General features: G+C 36.2%; 2 protein-coding genes across 5 annotated transcripts in view; both read left to right on the plus strand.

Moving 5' to 3' along the window:
• The window catches only part of PIGX (phosphatidylinositol glycan anchor biosynthesis class X), an 88,497-nt gene that overhangs the window by 37,114 nt on the left and 31,740 nt on the right, over positions 1-19,643 (plus strand). The window contains exons 4-6 of one of the 3 annotated variants that reach the window (XM_037837710.1): positions 8,797-9,010; positions 11,515-11,615; positions 14,653-14,709. In XM_037837710.1, the coding sequence (XP_037693638.1) occupies positions 8,797-9,010; positions 11,515-11,615; positions 14,653-14,709 (372 nt within the window). Of the gene's footprint in view, positions 1-8,796; positions 9,011-11,514; positions 11,616-14,652; positions 15,994-19,643 lie in introns of those variants that run through there. The other 2 variants (XM_037837707.1, XM_037837711.1) reach the window with 2 other exon arrangements.
• The window catches only part of PAK2 (p21 (RAC1) activated kinase 2), a 167,654-nt gene that overhangs the window by 34,379 nt on the left and 113,632 nt on the right, over positions 1-19,643 (plus strand). The window contains exon 1 of one of the 2 annotated variants that reach the window (XM_037837699.1): positions 14,692-14,709. The exons of the other annotated variant lie outside the window; for it this stretch is intronic. The gene's annotated coding sequence lies outside the window, so the exon portion shown is untranslated. Of the gene's footprint in view, positions 1-14,691; positions 14,710-19,643 lie in introns of those variants that run through there. 2 annotated transcript variants of the gene reach the window in all.

Here is a 19,643-nt window from a genome sequence, read left to right on the forward strand (position 1 = left end):
AAACCACCAGTTCCCTATGTCTGTAGTCATGTTAGCAACCATTGAGGTGGGGTAGGCCAATACCCCTGCATTCTCCACAGGCTCCTCAAGGGGGCACTACATATTTTTTTCCTTTTTTTTTTTTTAACCTTTTTTTCCTTTTTAAATCAACTGTATGGAAAGAAAATTAAAAAAAAAAAAAAAAAAAATACAATAAAAGAACATTTCAAAGAGACCGTAACAAGGGAGTAAGAAAAAGACAACTAACCTAAGATAACTGCTTTACTTCCAACCTGTTCGTACTTTACCCCAAGAAAGTTACATAATATAGCAACATTTCTGTGAACTTGCTCCTACTATATCCATCAGAAATCAACAGACCATAGTCATTCCTGGGCATCCCCAGAACGTTAAATAGCATATCTGTTCTTCTTGGATTACTGTTCCCCCTTCCTCAATTGCTCTCTGTTGCTAGTTCCCCTACATTCGACACTATAAACCATTCATTTTACATTTTTCAAAGTTCACATTAGTGGTAGCATATAATATTTCTCTTTCTGTGCCTGGCTTATTTCGCTCAGCATTATGTCTTCAAGGTTCATCCATGTTGTCATATGTTTCATGAGGTCGTTCCTTCTTACTGCCACGTAGTATTCCATCGTGTGTATATAGCACATTTTATTTATCCACTCATCTGCTGAAGGACATTTGGGTTGTTTCCATCTCTTGGCAATTGTGAATAATGCCGCTGTGAACATTGGCGTGCAGATATCTGTTCGTGTCACTGCTTTCCGATCTTCCGGGTATATACCGAGAAGTGCAATCGCTGGATCGAATGGTAGCTCTATATCTAGTTTTCTAAGGAACTGCCAGAGTGACTTCCAGAGTGGCTGAACCATTATACAGTCCCACCAACAATGAATAAGAGTTCCAATTTCTCCACATCCCCTCCAGCATTTGTAGTTTCCTGTTTGTTTAATGGCAGCCATTCTAACCGGTGTTAGATGGTATCTCATTGTGGTCTTAATTTGCATCTCTCTAATAGCTAGTGAAGCTGAACATTTTTTCATGTGTTTCTTGGCCATTTGTATTTGCTCTTCAGAGAACTGTCTTTTCATATCTTTTGCCCATTTTATAATTGGGCTGACTGTACTATTGTCATTGAGTTGTAGGATTTCTTTATATATGTAAGATATCAGTCTTTTGTCAGATACATGGTTTCCAAAAATTTTTTCCCATTGAGTTGGCTGCCTCTTTACCTTTTTGAGAAATTCCTTTGAGGTGCAGAAACTTCGAAGCTTGAGGAGTTCCCATTTATCTATTTTTTCTTTTGTTGCTTGTGCTTTGGGTGTAAAGTCTAGGAAGTGGCCGCCTAATACAAGGTCTTGAAGATGTTTTCCTAAATTATCTTCTAGGAGTTTTATGGTACTTTCTTTTATATTGAGATCTTTGGTCCATTTTGAGTTAATTTTTGTGTAGGGGGTGAGGTAGGGGTCCTCTTTCATTCTTATGGATATGGATAGCCAACTCTCCCCATTTGTTGAAAAGACCATTATGACTCAGTTCAGTGACTTTGGGGGCCTTATCAAAGATCAGTCGGCCATAGATCTGAGGGTCTATCTCTGAATTCTCAATTCGATTCCATTGATCTATATGTCTATCTTTGTGCCAGTACCATACTGTTTTGACAACTTTGGCTTTATAATAAGCTTCAAAGTCAGGGAGTGTAAGTCCTCCGACTTCGTGTTTCTTTTTCAGAGAATCATTAGCAATTCGAGGCATCTTCCCTTTCCAAATAACTTTGATAACTAGCTTTTCCAAGTCTGCAAAGTAGGTTGTTGGAATTTTGATTGGGATTGCATTGAATCTGTAGATGAGTTTGGGTAGAATTGACATCTTAATGACATTCAGTCTTCCTATCCATGAACATGGAATATTTTTCCATCTTTTAAGGTCCCCTTCTATTTCTTTTAGTAGAGTTACGTAGTTTTCTTTGTATAGGTCTTCTACATCTTTGGTTAAGTTTATTCCTAGGTACTTGATTTTTTTAGTTGCTATTGAAAACGGTATCTTTTTCTTGAGTGTCTCTTCAGTTTGTTCATTTCTAGCATATAGAATCATTACTGACTTATGTGCATTAATCTTGTATCCCGCTACTTTGCTAAATTTGTTTATTAGCTCTAGTAGCTGTATCATCGATTTCTCAAGGTTTTCTAGATATAAGATCATATCATCTGCAAACAATGACAGTTTTACTTCTTCTTTTCCAATTTGGATGCCTTTTATTTCTTTGTCTTGCCGGATTGCCCTGGCTAGCACTTCCAGCACAATGTTGAATAACAGTGGTGACAGCGGGCATCCTTGTCTTGTTCCTGATCTTAGAGGGAAGGCTTTCAGTCTCTCACCATTGAGTACTATGCTGGCTGTGGGTTTTTCATATATGCTCTTTATCATATTGAGGAAGTTTCCTTCAATTCCTACCTTTTGAAGTGTTTTTATCAAAAACGGAAGTTGGATTTTGTCAAATGCTTTTTCAGCATCTATTGAGATGATCATTTGATTTTTCCCTTTTGAATTTTTAATGTGTTGTAATACATTGATTGATTTTCTTATGTTGAACCATCCTTGCATGCCTGGAATGAACCCCACTTGGTCACGGTGTATAATTTTTTTAATGTGTCTTTGGATTCGATTTGCAAGTATTTTGTTGAGGATTTTTACGTCTATATTCATTAGGGAGATTGGCCGGTAGTTTTCCTTTTTTGTAGCATCTTTGCCTGGTTTTGGTATTAGATTGATGTTAGCTTCATAAAATGAGTTAGGTAGTGGTCCATTTTCTTCAATGTTTTGAAAGAGTTTGAGTAAGATTGGTGTCAGTTCTTTCTGGAAAGTTTGGTAGAATTCCCCTGTGAAGCCATCTGGCCCTGGGCATTTATTTGTGGGAAGATTTTTGATGACTGATTGGATCTCTTTGCTTGTGATGGGTTGATTCAGGTCTTCTATTTCTTCTCTGGTCAGTCTAGGTTGTTCATATGTTTCCAGGAAATTGTCCATTTCCTCTACATTATCCAGTTTGTTGCATACAGTTGTTCGTAGTATCGTCTTACAATTTTTTAAATTTCTTCAGGATCTGCAGTTATGTCACCTTTTTCATTCATTATTTTGTTTATATGGGTCTTCTCTCTTTTTGATTTTGTCAGTCTAGCTAGGGGCTTGTCAATCTTGTTGATCTTCTCAAAGAACCAACTTTTAGTGATAGTTATCCTCTCTATTGTTTTTTTTTTCTCTATGTCATTTATTTCTGCTTTAATCCTTGTTATTTCTTTTCTTGTACTTGGTTTAGGATTGGTTTGCTGTTCATTTTCTAGCTTCTTCAGTTGATCCATTAGTTCTTTGATTTTGGCTCTTTCTTCCTTTTTAATATATGCGTTTAGTGCTATAAATTTCCCCCTTAGCACTGCTTTTGCTGCATCCCATAGGTTTTGGTATGTTGTGTTCTCGTTTTCATTTGTCTCTAATATTTAGCAATTTCTCTTGCTATTTCTTCTTAACCCACTGATTGTTTAGGAGTGTGTTGTTTAACCTCCAGGTATTTGTGAATTTTCTAAGTCTCTGATTGTTATTGACTTCTAATTGTATTCCATTGTGGTCAGAGAATGTGCTTTGAGTGATTTCAATCTTTTTAAATTTATTGAGGCTTGTTTTATGTCCCAGCATATGATCTATTCTGGAGAAAGTTCCATGAGCACTAGAAAAGTATGTGTATCCTGGTGATTTGGGATGCAATGTTCTGTATATGTCTGTTAAATCCAATTCATTTATCAGATTGTTCAGGTTTTCAGTTTCCTTATTGGTCCTCTGTCTGGCTGATCTATCTATAGGAGAGAGTGATGTGTTGAAGTCTCCCACAATTATTGTGGAAACATCAATTGCTTCCTTTAGTTTTGCCAGTGTTTCTCTCATGTATTTTGTGGCACCTTGATTGGGTGCATAGACATTTATGATTGTTATTTCTTCTTGTTGAATTGCCCCTTTTATTAGTATGTAGTGGCCTTCTTTGTCTCTCAAAACATCCCTGCATTTAAAGTCTATTTTATCTGAGATTAATATTGCTATACCTGCTTTCTTTTGGCTGTAGCTTGCATGAAATATTTTTTTCCATCCTTTCACTTTCAATTTCTTTGTGTCCCTGTGTCTAAGATGAGTCTCTTGTATGCAACATATTGATGGTTCATTTTTTTTTGATCCATTCTGCGAATCTGTGTCTTTTAATTGGGGAGTTTAATCCATTTACATTCAACGTTATAACCGTGAACGCATTTCTTGAATCAGTCATCTTATCCTTTGGTTTGTGTTTGTCATATATCATATATATTTTTCCCCTCTCTCTATTAATATCCTTTATTGTACCCATATTGAATCTCTTTAGTACTGAACCTTTCTCCAAGTCTCTCTGTCCTTTCTTTGTTTCTCTGTCTGTAGGGCTCCCTTTAGTATCTCCAGTAGGGCAGGTCTCTTGTTAGCAGATTTTCTCAGCATTTGTTTGTCTGTGAAAAATTTAAGCTCTCCCTCAAATTTGAAGGAGAGCTTTGCTGGATAAAGTATTCTTGGTTGGAAATTTTTCTCACTCAGAATTTTAAATATATCATGCCACTGCCTTCTGGTGTCCATGGTGGCTGCTGAGTAGTCACTACTTAGTCTTATGCTGTTTCCTTTGTATGTGGTGAATTGCTTTTCTCTTGCTGCTTTCAGAACTTGCTCCTTCTCTTCCGTGTTTGACAGTGTAATCAGAATAGGTCTTGGAGTGGGTTTATTTGGATTTATTCTATTTGGAGTTCGCTGAGCATTTATGATTTGTGTATTTATGTTGTTTAGAAGATTTGGGAAGTTTTCCCCAACAATTTCTTTGAATACTCTTCCTAGAACTTTACCCTTTTCTTCCCCTTCTGGAACACCAATGAGTCTTATATTCGGACGTTTTATATTATCTATCATATCCCTGAGGTCCGTTTCGATTTTTTCAATTTTTTTCCCCATTCTTTCTTTTATGCTTTCATTTTCCATTCTGTCATCTTCCAGGTCACTAATTCGTTGTTCAACTTCCTCTAGTCTTGTAGTGTGAGTGTCCAGAATCTTTTTAATTTGGTCAACAGTTTCTTTAATTTCCATAAGATCATCCATTTTTTTATTTAGTCTTGCAATGTCTTCTTTATGCTCTTCTAGGGTCTTCTTGATATCGTTTGTATTCTGTACTATGGTCTCATTGTTCATCTTTAGTTCTTTGAGTAGCTGCTCTAGGTGCTGTGTCTCTTCTGATCTTTTGATTTGGGTGCTTGGGCTTGGGTTATCCATATCGTCTGGTTTTTTCATATGCTTTAAAATTTCCTGTTGTTTTTGGCCTCTTGGCATTTGCTGAACTTGATAGGGTTCTTTTAGGATGTGTAGACCAATTGAAGTCCTTATCTCTAATTTATCAGATCTACAGCTTCGTGGAGTACACTTTCTCTAACTAACCAGCAGGTGGCGTCTGCGAGCCACCTGTTCTCCACAAGTCAGTTCTCCCCTGCTGTGCCTTTTTGGTGAGTGGGGGAGTGAGTCTTGTGGGGCCCAATTGGTGTACCAAGCTTGCGTGTGTAGTTGGTGTTGCCCGCCCTGTATATGGGGCGTGTTTCTTGGCAGTCAGGGAGAGGGGGGTGGCTCTAACAATCAAATCTCCCTGGTGATCCTGGAGTTTTAAAGCTGCTGCAATAGTCTAATCCTTCAGTTCAGTCCTGCCACAGTTTGTCTCTGCCACTGACCCACAAGTCCTTGGTATTGGTGTATGGCTCCTGAGACTTGCAAGTGGGTCCCTCTTTCAGGCCGTGCACACCCTGGTCCTCTGTTGAGGGATGACTGTGCTATGTCACAGGTGAGTGCCGTCCCCCCAGGGCAGTTCTGGGGTGCTGGGTTGTGTAGGGAGGCTCCCAGTCTGCTGAAATGATGGCTGAATGGGGTTTTGTTAATTCACACTGTTCCACCTTCCCAGCTCTGGGACAATCAGCTGAGGTTGCAGGGAAGGCTAATGTCCACGCCCAGTTTTGTGGAGTGTGCCTGTTATTTGAAGCACTTCCGTCACACTGGGTTGTGTGGGGCAGCTCTGGGCTATGGGGCTAGCGATGGGCAGGAGTGTTTCCTGTCCACCAGGATGATGGCTGTGAGCGGACACCCCCTTTTCTTGAGAAATTGTGGTGTTTAGTGAATTTTCTCAGCCACTGGATTATTGCCTTTTGTCTCAGAGCTCTCTTAGTTCTGCTCTTGTCTTGACCTGCCCAAATTGCAAGTCTTTGAAGCTTTCTGTATTGGGCTTCTTAGAGTAATTGTTTTAGAAAAAGAAAAAAGGGATTAAAAAAAAAAAAAAGGGGCCCTCCTCAGAGATCTAATGGGTTATTGAAATGCTAAGAGACAAAGCAATTAGGGCTATTAAGGAAAGGTCCACAGGGCAGAGAGATCAGCTTTTCTTCGGGATTTGCATATGAGCCTGAGGGCCTGAGCTCTGCCCTTCCCCTTTCTATGTTCACCAGAACTCCAAAAATCCTCCGCTTTTATTTTGGAGTTTGTCTTGCTGTTTTTTTCTATGTCTGTCTCCTCTCTGCTGGGCTGGCTGTTCTCAGATTCTCTGGTGTCTGGTCTCAGTCTATCTATGGTTGGAGTTTGGATCAGTAGAATGAGTTTCTAATAAGGGCTGCCACTGCAGTTCTCCCTTCTCCTTCCCGGAACTGACAGCCCCTCCTCCCACGGGACTGAGCCTGGCAAGGAGGGGTGCGGGTCCCCTGGCCACAAAAACTTACAGATTTCGCTGATCTCAGCAGTTCCACATTTTCATGAGTGTTGTATGAAGTATGCCCAAAGTCAGATTGCTCTGTGGTGTCCAGTCCACGCAGTTCCTGGCTTTCTACCTACTTTCCTGGAGGAGTAACTAAAACATACAGCTCACCAGTCCGCCATCTTGCCCCGCCTCTAGGTATTATTTTGATTTATATCTAGCTGTACCAAAACAGAGTTCATTAATAAATTTCTATCAGGAGTTCTCTAATAGTATTCCTTAGGACTTTGTTCTTTATCTTCCTAACCAACATTTTTATCCTTGGATAAAAATACAGAAGACGTGGTTGTCAAATTCATAAATAACACATAGCTGTTGGTTGACAGAGTTGGGATTTTAGTCAAATCTCAACAGCCTAGAAGGAATGGACTGCAACCAGACAGATAAAATTTACTGGAGATAAATTCAAAGCCATGCATTTAAATAGTAAAAAGTCAATTACTTGAAAAAACAAGATGGGAGTTACTTGAAGTGTTCTGCAAAACAGTCAAGTGAGAAATAAAGCAAACTGAGGTAAGACTGCTTGAAAGGCTAATGGAATTTTTGACTGAAGAGTGTAATGTTGCTACTATAAGCTGTCCAGTTGTGAGTATTTCAGAAGGCATTTAATATGATGAATGCTTTGGAAACCATGTCCTGAGAAACCAATATAACTGTGAATATTTCCCTGGAGAGGAGAAAACTTAGTGAAGGCAGCATGGTGGCCTTCTGATGCTTGAAGGACGCTTAGTAGACTAAGAAACAGATGAATTGCAGACATTGTAAGCAGGAACAAGTGGTGAATGTTATAGACCAGGGCATTGAGTGTCCTCTCATAAAAAGGGAAGAATCTTTTAATAGTAAACAGAATGAGACAGCTCAAAGTAATGAGCTCCCTTCTAGTCATTTAAAGCGTCCAAGCAGTGGCTGAATTCTTAAACAATACCCTCATTGGAACTGTGGTTTAATTTGATCACCTCTGAGGTCCCTTATGACTCTTAAGATTATATAATTCATTGCCTATTACCAATGAGTTCTTTTATTGCTGTGATTAACAGGGAAGGAACAACAAGTGAAAAAAATATAAGGCTTTATGTCATTGTCAAATAGGAGAATTAGGATGGTTGTTGTGATGGGAAGGAGTTAATGCTGGTTATTTCCCTGAGGTATGGCTGGGTTTTGCATATAGAATTGGGACAGAAGTTGTATGTGTGTATACATCCATACATATATACACATGTACATTTACACATATATATGTGTAAGTATACATGTATATGTACATGTATACATTATAATGTATGTGTAAGTATATATATACACATTATAACTTAAAGCTAATTTCTGCCACATGTGCATTTTCACTTTTGGCATAGAATATTTATTTTAAAATGGTTTTGACCTTATTGTTTTTTAAACAGTTGTTTACCATTTTTCCATTAACTTTTTATACCCAATATAGAGAGTGCTGACCTATAGATTTGTTTCGACTTCCTGACCTCAGGGCTCTATCTTACTCTCACTACCATCTTACTTAATTTCTCTGAAGGTCAGAAAGTTACCAGTATGATACCAATCATTTTAGCCCAAAACATGTTCAACCTTTTTTTGTCATAGTAGTTTTCAAACTTATTGAATTATGCTATGTTTGTTCACAAATTTCTCTTTTCTTGGTATCTGTTTTGTCACCTAAACAGGGGTTAATAAATTGCAAAGAAATAATTTTTATTATGGGGAAATTTGGCATCCCATAGTATATGTTCCCCAGTTTTCTTATAGTAGACAAACGTTTATTAAAGCATGGATCACGTCCTCTGTTTTCTACTTAAAATTGGAGGATGGAAGGGGAATGAAAAATGTTTACAAGGGGGGGAATTTGATACTTCTGTTCATCTGTCGAGCATTCTTCTGGTTTTGTTGTTTTTTAATCCTCTTCATTTCTTCTTCTAAATTAATGTTTATTTTCTTTTTGATAGGCAATGATGGTTTCTGAAAATTTTAATATAGAAGCACCTAACTATTTGTCTAAGGAATCTGAAGTTCTCATTTATGCCAGACAAGATTCACAATGCACTGATTGTTTTCAAGCTTTTTTGCCTGTGCACTACCGCTATCATCGGCCATATAGTAAAGATGGGGAAACTTTTATTGTGGTCAATAATCCAGATTTATTAATGTACTGTGACCAAGGTAAGGATTGCAAATATTTTCTGAAGGTTGAAAATAAAAGTAAAGGGTATGGTGGCAAGTCTTCACTCAAGGACATGGATGGCAAAAGCATGCTTCTTTTTAAAAATCTTTTTGGCTGTATAATAAAACAGTTATAGAAAAACTTTGCAACCAAATATTTAGTTAAGTAAATTATTATAAGGCAAATACCCATGTAACTACCACCCAGGTCAAGAAATAGAACTTTGCCATTCACCCTAGCAGCAACTCCATTGCGCATCCGAATCATAGCCTGCCACCCCCCCCCCCCAGAGTAGCCCACCATTCTGACTTTTAATCACTGCTTTATGTTTCCATGAAGCTCTGGTTTCTTATAGTGAAATACAGTTTGGGTGGTAAGGAGGCTAATTGCTACTGGGTTGGTCATTTTTTCTAGGCCTTTTCTGGGGAGAGATATGCACACAAAAACATATATTTATACATATACTACCATTACAAATGATTATTAAAACACTTAAATCTTTTTTTCATGTTTTGTCACTATTTTTTTCTCCCTATATACATTTGCAGAGCATATAATTACTGTTTTCTATCTCCTTGGCTCACATTTTCTTTCCTTGAGTATCTTAACCATCTGGCCTAATGCTGGGTTTGGCAAATTGCTACCCAAGAACTAAATCAAGTACTCTGGCTATTTTTGTAAATAAAGTTTTATTGGAACACAGCTGCACCTGTTTGATTATATATTGCCTATGGCTACTTTTGAACTGCAATGGCAGTACTGAGTAGTGCCAGCAGAGACCATGTTGCAACAAAGCCTAAAATATTTACACTGTGGCCTGTTACTGAAAAAAGTTTGTTGAGCCCTGACCTAAAGTGTTGCTGTTCAAAAGTCTGATGATGATCTTGTAAGTCACATGTTCTGTTTGTCTAGATGTTCTTTCATATCTTGTATCATTTTCTTAATGTCTTTTAGCTTTGTTTTGGAATTGTAATTCTAATTTTTATCTCTTTCATGGGCATGTCTTCATGGGCATATCTGAAGAGATGTTATTCTGCTCTCTAGTCTTTTTTTTTTTTTTTTTAACTTTTTTTCTTGTATTACCTTTGTATGGGATTTGATGTCAGTGTTTTTCTATTGCTTATTTTTATGTGAGGTTAGTTTCCCTAAATATTTTGAAGGAAGATTAGTTCAGATAGCTTTTCTAACTTGATAGAGCTCCTCTTCTATTGTTTCAATATGATGTTAAAAAAATATGTCAGCTGCTTTCTGAGGTTTCCTAGTTCTGTTTCCATCCTCCACTTTTGTATGAATCTTCTTTTCTTTGTTTCTGTTCTCTCTGCCCTCCTCAGTTTTAATTTCATTCTCTGTACTTTCTCTTCAGCATAAGGCTCTGTCCTGAGAGGTAGCCTTGATGGCTTGCTTTTGAGAGTTCATAGGCTCCATCCCTTTTACACCATTCTAAGACCCCATGAATTCTCTCTGCTTTTCTCAATTGGCATGCCTCGGCTTCCCAATAATTCCTGTTGGTTATTTCTGGTTCTCTTGTTCTTGGGTCCTTTAGTTGCCCTTTGCTTCTTTCAATTTCTTCCTACACAGATGCTAGTATTTCAGGACTTGTGATTTTTGGTGGTTTGTCCCCACTTGCATGTATTTTGGAGTTTGAAGGAATACTTTTTTCATCTAGTTTTGTTTCAGGCATTGTCTGTGAGTTTCTGGTTTTGCTGTGTAATTGTGCTTTCTGTTTTTATATGGGGATTTGGGTAAATTAAAAAATTGTGCTTTTGCCATCTCCAGTCTTGCTAGATTTGAGTCTTTTTCCTTAATTGAAGAAGCCCCTGTCACAGTTGGTTATTTATGTCTCCAAATTTGGGCTGATTTAGAAAGTTTACAAAAGTAAAGATAGTTACTAAGGTCTGGCAGATAGAAAGTTTTTAATCATACATTTGCTACCTTCATACATTTCATGATAGAAAATAAAAAATGGTTCAATGATATTAGCTTCATTCATCCAATGTGATTTTCTGTCTCTATAAATGGTACCTTTTACTTACATTAAATAAAATTTGAAAATGTGTCCCCTCATATGAGAGAGAAGCTAGGGTTTTGGTATTGTTCTGTTTCTTGATCTGAGTGTTTTTACATGGATGTGTTTACTATGTGAAAATTTATTGAACTGTACACTTTGGATTTGTTCATTTTCCTGAATGTATGTTATACATCAAAAAAGTTTATATTACATCTTAAAAAGTGACCTGTAGTTCTGGTGTGGTGGTATTTGTTAAGAAGTCATGTTCAACTTCTGTGCAGCCTTCATAATGTGATAATTTCTTAGGCATCCATGTAGAAGAGGCTGCTGACATAAAACAGCATGTAAAAATTATGTCCAAATCGCATACATCGTGTCTTAAATTTTTTAATACTTATATCCTAACATGAAAGACTTCTACTGAGGTTCAACATAAGTGTAGCTTCTACTCCAAATATAGGTTTTCTGACATCTTGTTCTACCTCTTTTTCCCAGAGTTCCCAGTTTTAAAATGCTGGGCTCAGTCAGAAGTGGCAGCTCCTTGTACTTTGAAGAATAAAGATATCTGCCAATGGAACAATATGAAGTATAAACCAGTAAGCTAATATTTTATGTTACTTTTGGATCATGCTGCCTGATTTAAAATTTTTTTCTGTAATGTTTCAGCCACATTTAAGGGATTAAGCACTTTATAGTATACCATACAAAGCTGTTTTTTGTTTGGTTGTTTTTTTTGTTTTTAATATTGTTCCTTTACTATTGATGGCAACAGTAGTTCCTCATTTGGATAGAGTCATCAGACCATTTTGTTTTGGGGCTGGGGACTTAGGGTTAGTCCCAGGCCTCATTGGCCCAAGGCTTAGGTATAGCTGATATGCATTTTAAAGGTACGGAATGGCAAAGAAAAGCAGTGACATGTCCATCTGGTTCTCCTTTGTGAATAAAATTTTATTTAGAATGTTTTATTAATTTTTGAACAACAAAATAAATTAACTTCACTATATTATATAGAACAGGAGAAAAAAGGAAAATAAAACTGTAAGTAGTATCATTTTAACTGTGATAAAGTTTTTAGGCAATTGCATTGCTTATCCATATCTAAATCTAGGCTTTTCAAACTATTTTTCTATGGCCTTCCCAATTTGACCTCCATAGTTCGCTTTCAGTTGTAAAGTTGGGGTAACTTAATGTTACCTCGTTGTTCCGGTTTGCTAATACTGCTGGAATGCAAAACACCAGAAATGGACTGGATTTATAAAGGGGATTTTTTCAGTTACACAGTTACAGTCTTAAGGCCATAAACTGTCCAAGGTAACACATCAACAATCAGGTACCTTCACTGGAGGATAGCCGATGGCATCTGGAAAGCCTGTTAGCTGGGAAGGCATGTGGCTGGTGTCTGCTCGAGTTCTGGTTTCAAAATGGCTTTTTCCCAGGACATTCCTCTCTAGGCCGCAGCTCCTTCAAAATGTCACTCTCAGTTGCTCTTGGGGCATTTGTCCTCTCTTAGCTTCTCCAGAACAAGAGTCTGCTTTCAATGGCTGTCTTCAAACTGTCTCATCTGCAGCTCCTCTCTCAACTCCTGTGCATTCTTCTTGGCTGTGGCTAGCCGTGAGCTCCTTCTGTCTGAGCTTTTATAGAGCTCTAGTGAATTAATCAAGGCCCAATGGGTGGGGCCACACCTCCATGGAAATTATCTAATCAGAGTTATCACCTACAGTTGGGTGGGTCACATCTTCATGGACACAACCTAATCCAAAGGTTCCAACTTAATCAACACTAATATGTCTGCCCCTACAAGAATGCATTAAAGAACATGTTTTTTTCTGGGGGACATAATATTTACAAACTGGCACACTGGTAAACAATGGCTTTCTCTTAGGAGTCTGCAGTTTTCTACTTACCCTACATACATATAGCATACATATACCATATATAACATTATATACTTCTTTTCTCTCTTCAGAGTGGTAAGTCTTGTATAACTCTTCTCTTTTCTTTCCCTCTTTTTTCTTATCCCTTTTCACCTTTTTATGAGCTGCCCTTTTTTTTTTTTTTTGTCATACTACTAAAAAAGGTTAGCATTTTATTAAATGGGCTCTAAGAACACCTGGTTTATAAAGACATGAGCTGCCTTTTAACTGATGTTTATTTCTTTTTGTTCATAATTAAGACTTACTTTCTTTGGTTGAACAAACACAATGTCATCATTTTTATGATTAACTCTTATGAAGTCAAATGAGTTTGTAACAAAAGTAAAATAATTTAAAATTTAAGTAATCAGACACCATAAATGTCAATCAGATAAACATAAAGCAGATTTGTTCATATGTACTATTGTTAATATTTAGATTTGTAATGTTTTCCTTGTGGTTGCTTAGAAGTATGTCTACTAGCTAGCTCAGAAACTATTTATGGCTTACTATTGCTTTCTTTTTTTTGGAGAACTGTCTTTAAACTGACAGTTGGGAAGAGAGACGACTATGCTGATTATGCTTTTGAGTATTTTACCATTGCCTTATGGTGCCTGAATTTTTCAGACTCTAAAATACATCTGAAAGATTGCATTTGATTTTTTGTGTGTGAATAAAGAGTATGATTTGTGTTTATATATGATTTAATAATAAAAAGCTGGTAGTGTTCCTTACTACAAAAGAAGTATACTATTAAAAAATTTTGCATTCAGTTCTCTTTAAAATCATGGAACTTGAAATAAGAGGTCATAATTAATTACTTTGAATTTTTTTTCTTTATGTTATATTTCTTGTTTATATATACCAGAAAAAATAGGTGACCATTACTCAGGTAGCGATCTATACTGAGGTTTCTTTGTTTGTTTAAGATGCCATTTGATGAAAATAATTTTCAGATAGCTCTTTGTTACAGATGCATTAGTAACATTTTTGATGTGAAATTATAATCCAGATGTTTATTTCAAAAGAAATCCAAAATAAAAGTACTCCAAATTGCCTAAATTTTAATATTTTTAAAAACCTATTTTAAAATTACAAAATTCCCCAAGGTTTCTAACTGAACCCCTTTATCTTCAAAACCAGATAGAAAATAGAAACTAAGTTTAACATAAGAAGAACTTTTAAGTTAGTAGTCAGTATCACCACCATTCATTTGTTGTGGTAACAGTAAAGAACACATTCAGTTGTGTAATTTGTGAATAACAAACTTTTGAAAGCTGGGGATAGAAATAGCAAAACAGAAAAATGAATGGATAGTTTAGTTTTATTGTTGTTTTTGTGCTTTTTTTTAGAACTTCAACTTAGAATTCTGTATTCAAATGTGAAACATAGTAAGAGGAAGTAAATATTTCTATTGATTACAAGGTGACTTTGTGATATAGTTGGCATTTTTCTTTTTTTAAGAATATATTCAACTACGTAAAAAGTATAAAAAGTCAGAATTAATGAGAATTTAAGAATTATATAGGAATTGAATGTGATTCTATAACATTAAATGAAATGTTGGATCCAAAAGAGTCATTCAAATAATGTTACATGCAATGTAACATATTGGCTGAAAGATAAAGAAAAACAAAAGATCAACTTAAAAATAAAAAAAATAGTGGTTTCACCTTAGGACGAGTCTCTGTTTAACTTCTTTATCCTTCTCTCTCCATAGGTGTATAAGAATGTGACTCTACAGGTTCCAGTGGGACTGACTATACATAGCTCTTTAGTATGTTCTGTGACTCTGCTCATTACAGTCCTGTGTTCTACTTTGATCCTTGTGGCTGTTTTCAAATATGGTCATTTCTCCCTATAAATTTTATGCAGCTGAATGCTTTCCATAAACTTATAAGGTTAAGACTAGAGATATTCTTCTAGAATTATGTCATTACTTTTGTCTTCTGTCTTCATTTATTTTTTAAAAATTTGTTTATTGGAATTATGGCTAAAATATGTTTGCTAGAGGAAATTTTGGATCTTCCTTAGCTAATTCCAAAGCGTAGTGCTCTATTGGATTGACTCTTGGTATTCCTCTAGCATTAAGTGCCAACAGAGGAAACATAATTCTGTTAATATTTATTTCATGAGAAGTGACTTTATCTTCATTTGGGACAGAAAAATGAGTTTTTAATGTATTAGAGACAAATTATTCTCTTTTTGTGAATAGAAATCATTCAACTTAAGCTAAAATTTGAGAAAACCAGTATAAATAAGAATGAAATAATTTGGATGAACCAGAGGTTTATTTAAATGCTAATTGTGTGACAATATTAAGGCCAGTTATCTAGAATTTCAAAGAAAATCATTAAGGACAGCTAAGAAATCATGTCAAAATTGATTATTCCTTAAAGCGTCTCCATTCTCCTTTTACATTTTTTAGTATTTCTTTTGAATGTATGAATTGGCATAGGGCTTGATGAAACTGAATACTAGAATTTAGTGTGTATGTCAGGAAGACAACTTAGATTACCATTTTAAAAAGTATATTTTATTAAGCTGTACATTTACAAAAAAGGGAAACTTCAGGTGATTTCTTTTTCTTAACAAAGTGTCTTGATTTACTGCTCTATGTGTGGAAAAAAAATAGAAAATGAAGCAAGTGCCATGGGCTAATTAAAAAATAAAAACTTTAGGGCAAGCATGTTTCAAAACAGAAGCCAATAAATCAGGGTATTTTAACATTGTTTTATGTAGAGTAATTGGATGTTTTTATATGCAATCACTACTTAATTTCCTAAAACGTTCTGGTGTTTTTATGGAAATAAATATTTTATAATGACATGTATTGTTTGACTAGTCATAATTCTTTTCGAAGGTCTGTTTGAGACTTAAATACTGTAAAAGGCAGCCCAATGCTATAAAGCAGAAATATTAGAGATTTTAAAAATGATTAAAATTTCAATCCAAGCTAGTTTCGTACATTTAGTGTTTTCTTATAAGAAAAAATTCCATGTTTTATGAGCATTTATTTCACAATGAGGCTAATAATGTGGCAATGAAATGGAAGTTTAAATTCACCAGCATCAACAGACAACATTTTAGAATACTGTATGGTTAGACAGGTGGGGGAATGTGGTACTATTTAACCTTTTTAGAGAGTGTGTGTATATATAATTTCTTTTCTTTTGCACATCAGAACAAGATTTCATCAGTACTTAAATTTTCAGGTTAATATTTGAGATTGTGGCTTGGAAAATAGTTCAGCTATTTACTCATTTATATGGGTATTTAAAGTATAAAAATGGAAACTTCAGTATGATTGTTCTTGCCTGATAAATGGTTGCAGATTACATTGCTTTTGATATAACAGAACATTTTTGGTTTTGACCTTTTTATTCATGGTTATATTACTGTATCTTCTTTGGATACTTAAAAAATTGAATAAGCCCTTTATTTCTTAGAACAGTTTTGTAATTCTGTATGTGGTCTTTTTTGCTTAAGGCCAAGAGAATGGGTACTGTTCTCCTGGTCATTATGTTCTAGAATTTGTTCCATTTTTATGGCTTATTTTTCTTCAAGTATTGTGTTAAGCTTTTGTGGATGCAAAGACCAGAGATACAGGTTACCTCAACAAAGGGTGGCAGATTATTTTTAGTGTATATGTGCATGTAAGCATGTGTATCTCAGCTCCTCTATCAGGAATTTAGATTATTTAGCTAGATGTTACGAAGGATGATGCACACATGGAAGCAGCTGTTGCAGTGCTAATGATTTCAGAATATCATGAGTTTAAGGATTATTCTATCCAGAGTATATTCATTTATTGCTACTTATCTATATTTTGATAATTTTTGATTGTTGATCTGATCGGGAAATAAAGAAATTAAGAGAAGGTGACAAACACCTAGCTGTATTACTTCCCAAACTTACAAAATATGCTCCTGGCAGGTAGTTGAATGTGGGCTTTGGTAGACTGTCAAAGAATGAAATAATATGGACAAGGTATGCTCTTCAGGATTGTCCTAATCAGTGATAGGATGGTAGGTATTAGCTATGCACCTGTGATTTCTTGCATCTCAGACCTCCCTTCTGGGATCACTTTGCTCCTGAAGTGTTCTCTTTTAAGGAGTTCCTTTAGTGGTTTTCTGTTGTTGGTAACATCTCTGGTTTTGTTTGATATTTTTATTTCATCCTCACTCATATGATTGATAATTTAGCTAGATGTGCCCTTCTAAGTTTGGTTATTTTCTCTTGGTACTTTAAAATATTATTTCATTGTTAACTTACATCCATTGTTGTTTAGAAGTCTGCTGTGAATTTAATAGTTGTTTCTTTGTAGGGAATGACTTTTCTTTCTGATTGCTTCATCTTTGTTATTTCTGAAGTTTCATTCATCTGTCTGAGTAGATTTATTTTGCTTTTTGGCTTGGGATTCACTTTGCTTCCAGAATCTGAAAATTCTTGCCTTTAACCGATTCTGGAAAATTGTTAACCATTATCTCATCAAATACTACCTTTTCTATATGCTCTCATTTCTTCCCTGGAATTCTCATTAGGCATATGGTAGACCTTCACAGTCTATCTCCATGTCTTTTAATCTGTCTCTCATATTTACCTCTCTCTTTGTCTCTGGGCTGCTCTTAGTAATTTCTTGAGATCTGTCCTCCAGTTCACAAATTTTCACTTCAAGTGTTTGTATTGCTATTTAACCCACCCATTGACTTTGTTTTCAATAATTATTTATTTTTAGAAGTTCTCCTTGGTTCTTTTCAAAGCTGCATGGTAATTTTTAAAAATAGTATCTTGTTTCTTGCTCATGTTTTCTAGCTCCTTTCCTACTTTCTTTAATCATTTAAATAAACATTTTATATTTTGTAACCAATAATTCCAATAACTAAATCCTTATGGTCTTTATCAGTCTGTTTGCAGTGTCTGTTTATTCACTCATGGTGGCTTATTTCCTCAGGTGTGTTATAATTATGTTTTGGGTATTTTGGAAATCTAGTTTATCTATGGGAATCCTTGGAGGCCTAGACTGAGGGTTGTCTGTGTAGGGAGGATTTATATTGTTTCTTCCAGCCCTCCAAGCACTATCACCCTAGGATCACTTTCTTGACTTGAGGTTTCCTAAGTACAGGTCCTATAAATTTGAACTTTCAAACACATGTGAGAGAAAATTATGAATTCTAAAGGGAAGTTTTTCTTTGTCCCGCCATGCCAAGTCTAGTCTAAACAGAACAAATGTTCTGCTTGTCTCCCTGGGCTGGTATAGGGGATTTTTTTCCTTTCTGTTCTTGGAGGGTGTTGCCCTTTGTGTTTCCCAGCCTTATGCGGGAATCACAGTTCCCACTTTTTGTTCAGGCCCAGTCTTCTTTCTCCTGTGCCACCATTAAAACCCTAGAAATTTCTGAGATAACTAGATCAATACAACCATGGCTTCATTGCCCTGCTTACCACTGTGGTTTCCTGCTTCCTCTTTGGATTGAGTATGGAGTTTGGAAGGTTATCAAAAATATTCCCCTTTCTTTCTTGTAAGTTTAGTTATATTCTTGAAAGGATGTTCTATTTTATCTAGCATTTCTGTGTCTTTTATAATGGGAGGGTTTTTCAGATTATCTAAGATCCTATCATATTGCTCCTTGATTCATTCTTGTCAGTTGAGTATTTTTCTGTACATCCAGAGGTAAGCACAATCTAGCTACTTCTCTACATTTCCATACTAAATCCCTAGTGGAAGTCGTGATAACTGCCTCCTTAGCTTACTTCCCTTCTCTTCTTGCATTTCTATACTCCATTCTCCAAATAGCTGTATAGTCATTTGATCTGGTGTAAACCAGATCAAATCACTTCCTGCTTAAAAGGTTTTAATGGCTCCTTGGAATAAAGTCCAAACTCTTAACCATGGCATTCAAGGCCCTTTGTGACCTGAATCTTGTTACTTTACCCATCTTGGACTAAGCTCCAGCTACACAGGCCTTCTTGACTGACCATAGCAAACCATTTTCTTCCTACCTCAGCCTGCAGTGCTTTCTCTTGGGTGCTTCTCATCTTTTTGTTCCCAGCTTGAATGTCACTTCCTTAAGGAGGCCTTCTCTGGCCATCCTGTCCAAAGGGATCGCTCCCAGTTTTTTCCTCATATCAGATATAGTCGTTTTGATTATTGTGTTTTCTTATTTGTAAGCTCCACAAAGGCAAGGACTTCGATCATCTTGTTCACACCCTTGTATCCTTGATACTTCAAGTGTCTGGTACATATTAGAATTCATATATTTGTAGAATAAGTGAATATATTGATAAATTCCTCCACAGGTAAAACACTGAGGAACTTGCCTTAATTTGCAAACAGGTGGGATTTAATTTAGCAGCAAAATATGGTCTTAAGAGTTTTTAGGTAAAAAAGTAAAATGGATAATGGATGAATTCCCAGAGACAAATGTCCTGGAGCAGATTCACATAACAGCAATCGTCTGTCAGCATCTTCCTTTGGCACAGACTTGACTGAAGACAATGCTGAATTAAATGAAGTCAGACCGGAGGGCCCTCTAACTACAAACAATACCGAAAGAGAGCTGTGCCCACTGTGAACTACAATTCCCAGCAACCCGCGCGCGAGACAGCCTATTAAGAGGCGGTGCTCGCGTATGGTCCTGGGAGCACCAATCTTCGGGGCGGGGTGGGGTGGTGGTCTGACCCCGCCCTGCTCCCCGCCGTCACCTCCCCCAG

The sequence above is a fragment of the Choloepus didactylus genome, chromosome 1 (genome assembly GCF_015220235.1).
Source record: "Choloepus didactylus isolate mChoDid1 chromosome 1, mChoDid1.pri, whole genome shotgun sequence".
Taxonomy (NCBI): domain Eukaryota; kingdom Metazoa; phylum Chordata; class Mammalia; order Pilosa; family Megalonychidae; genus Choloepus; species Choloepus didactylus.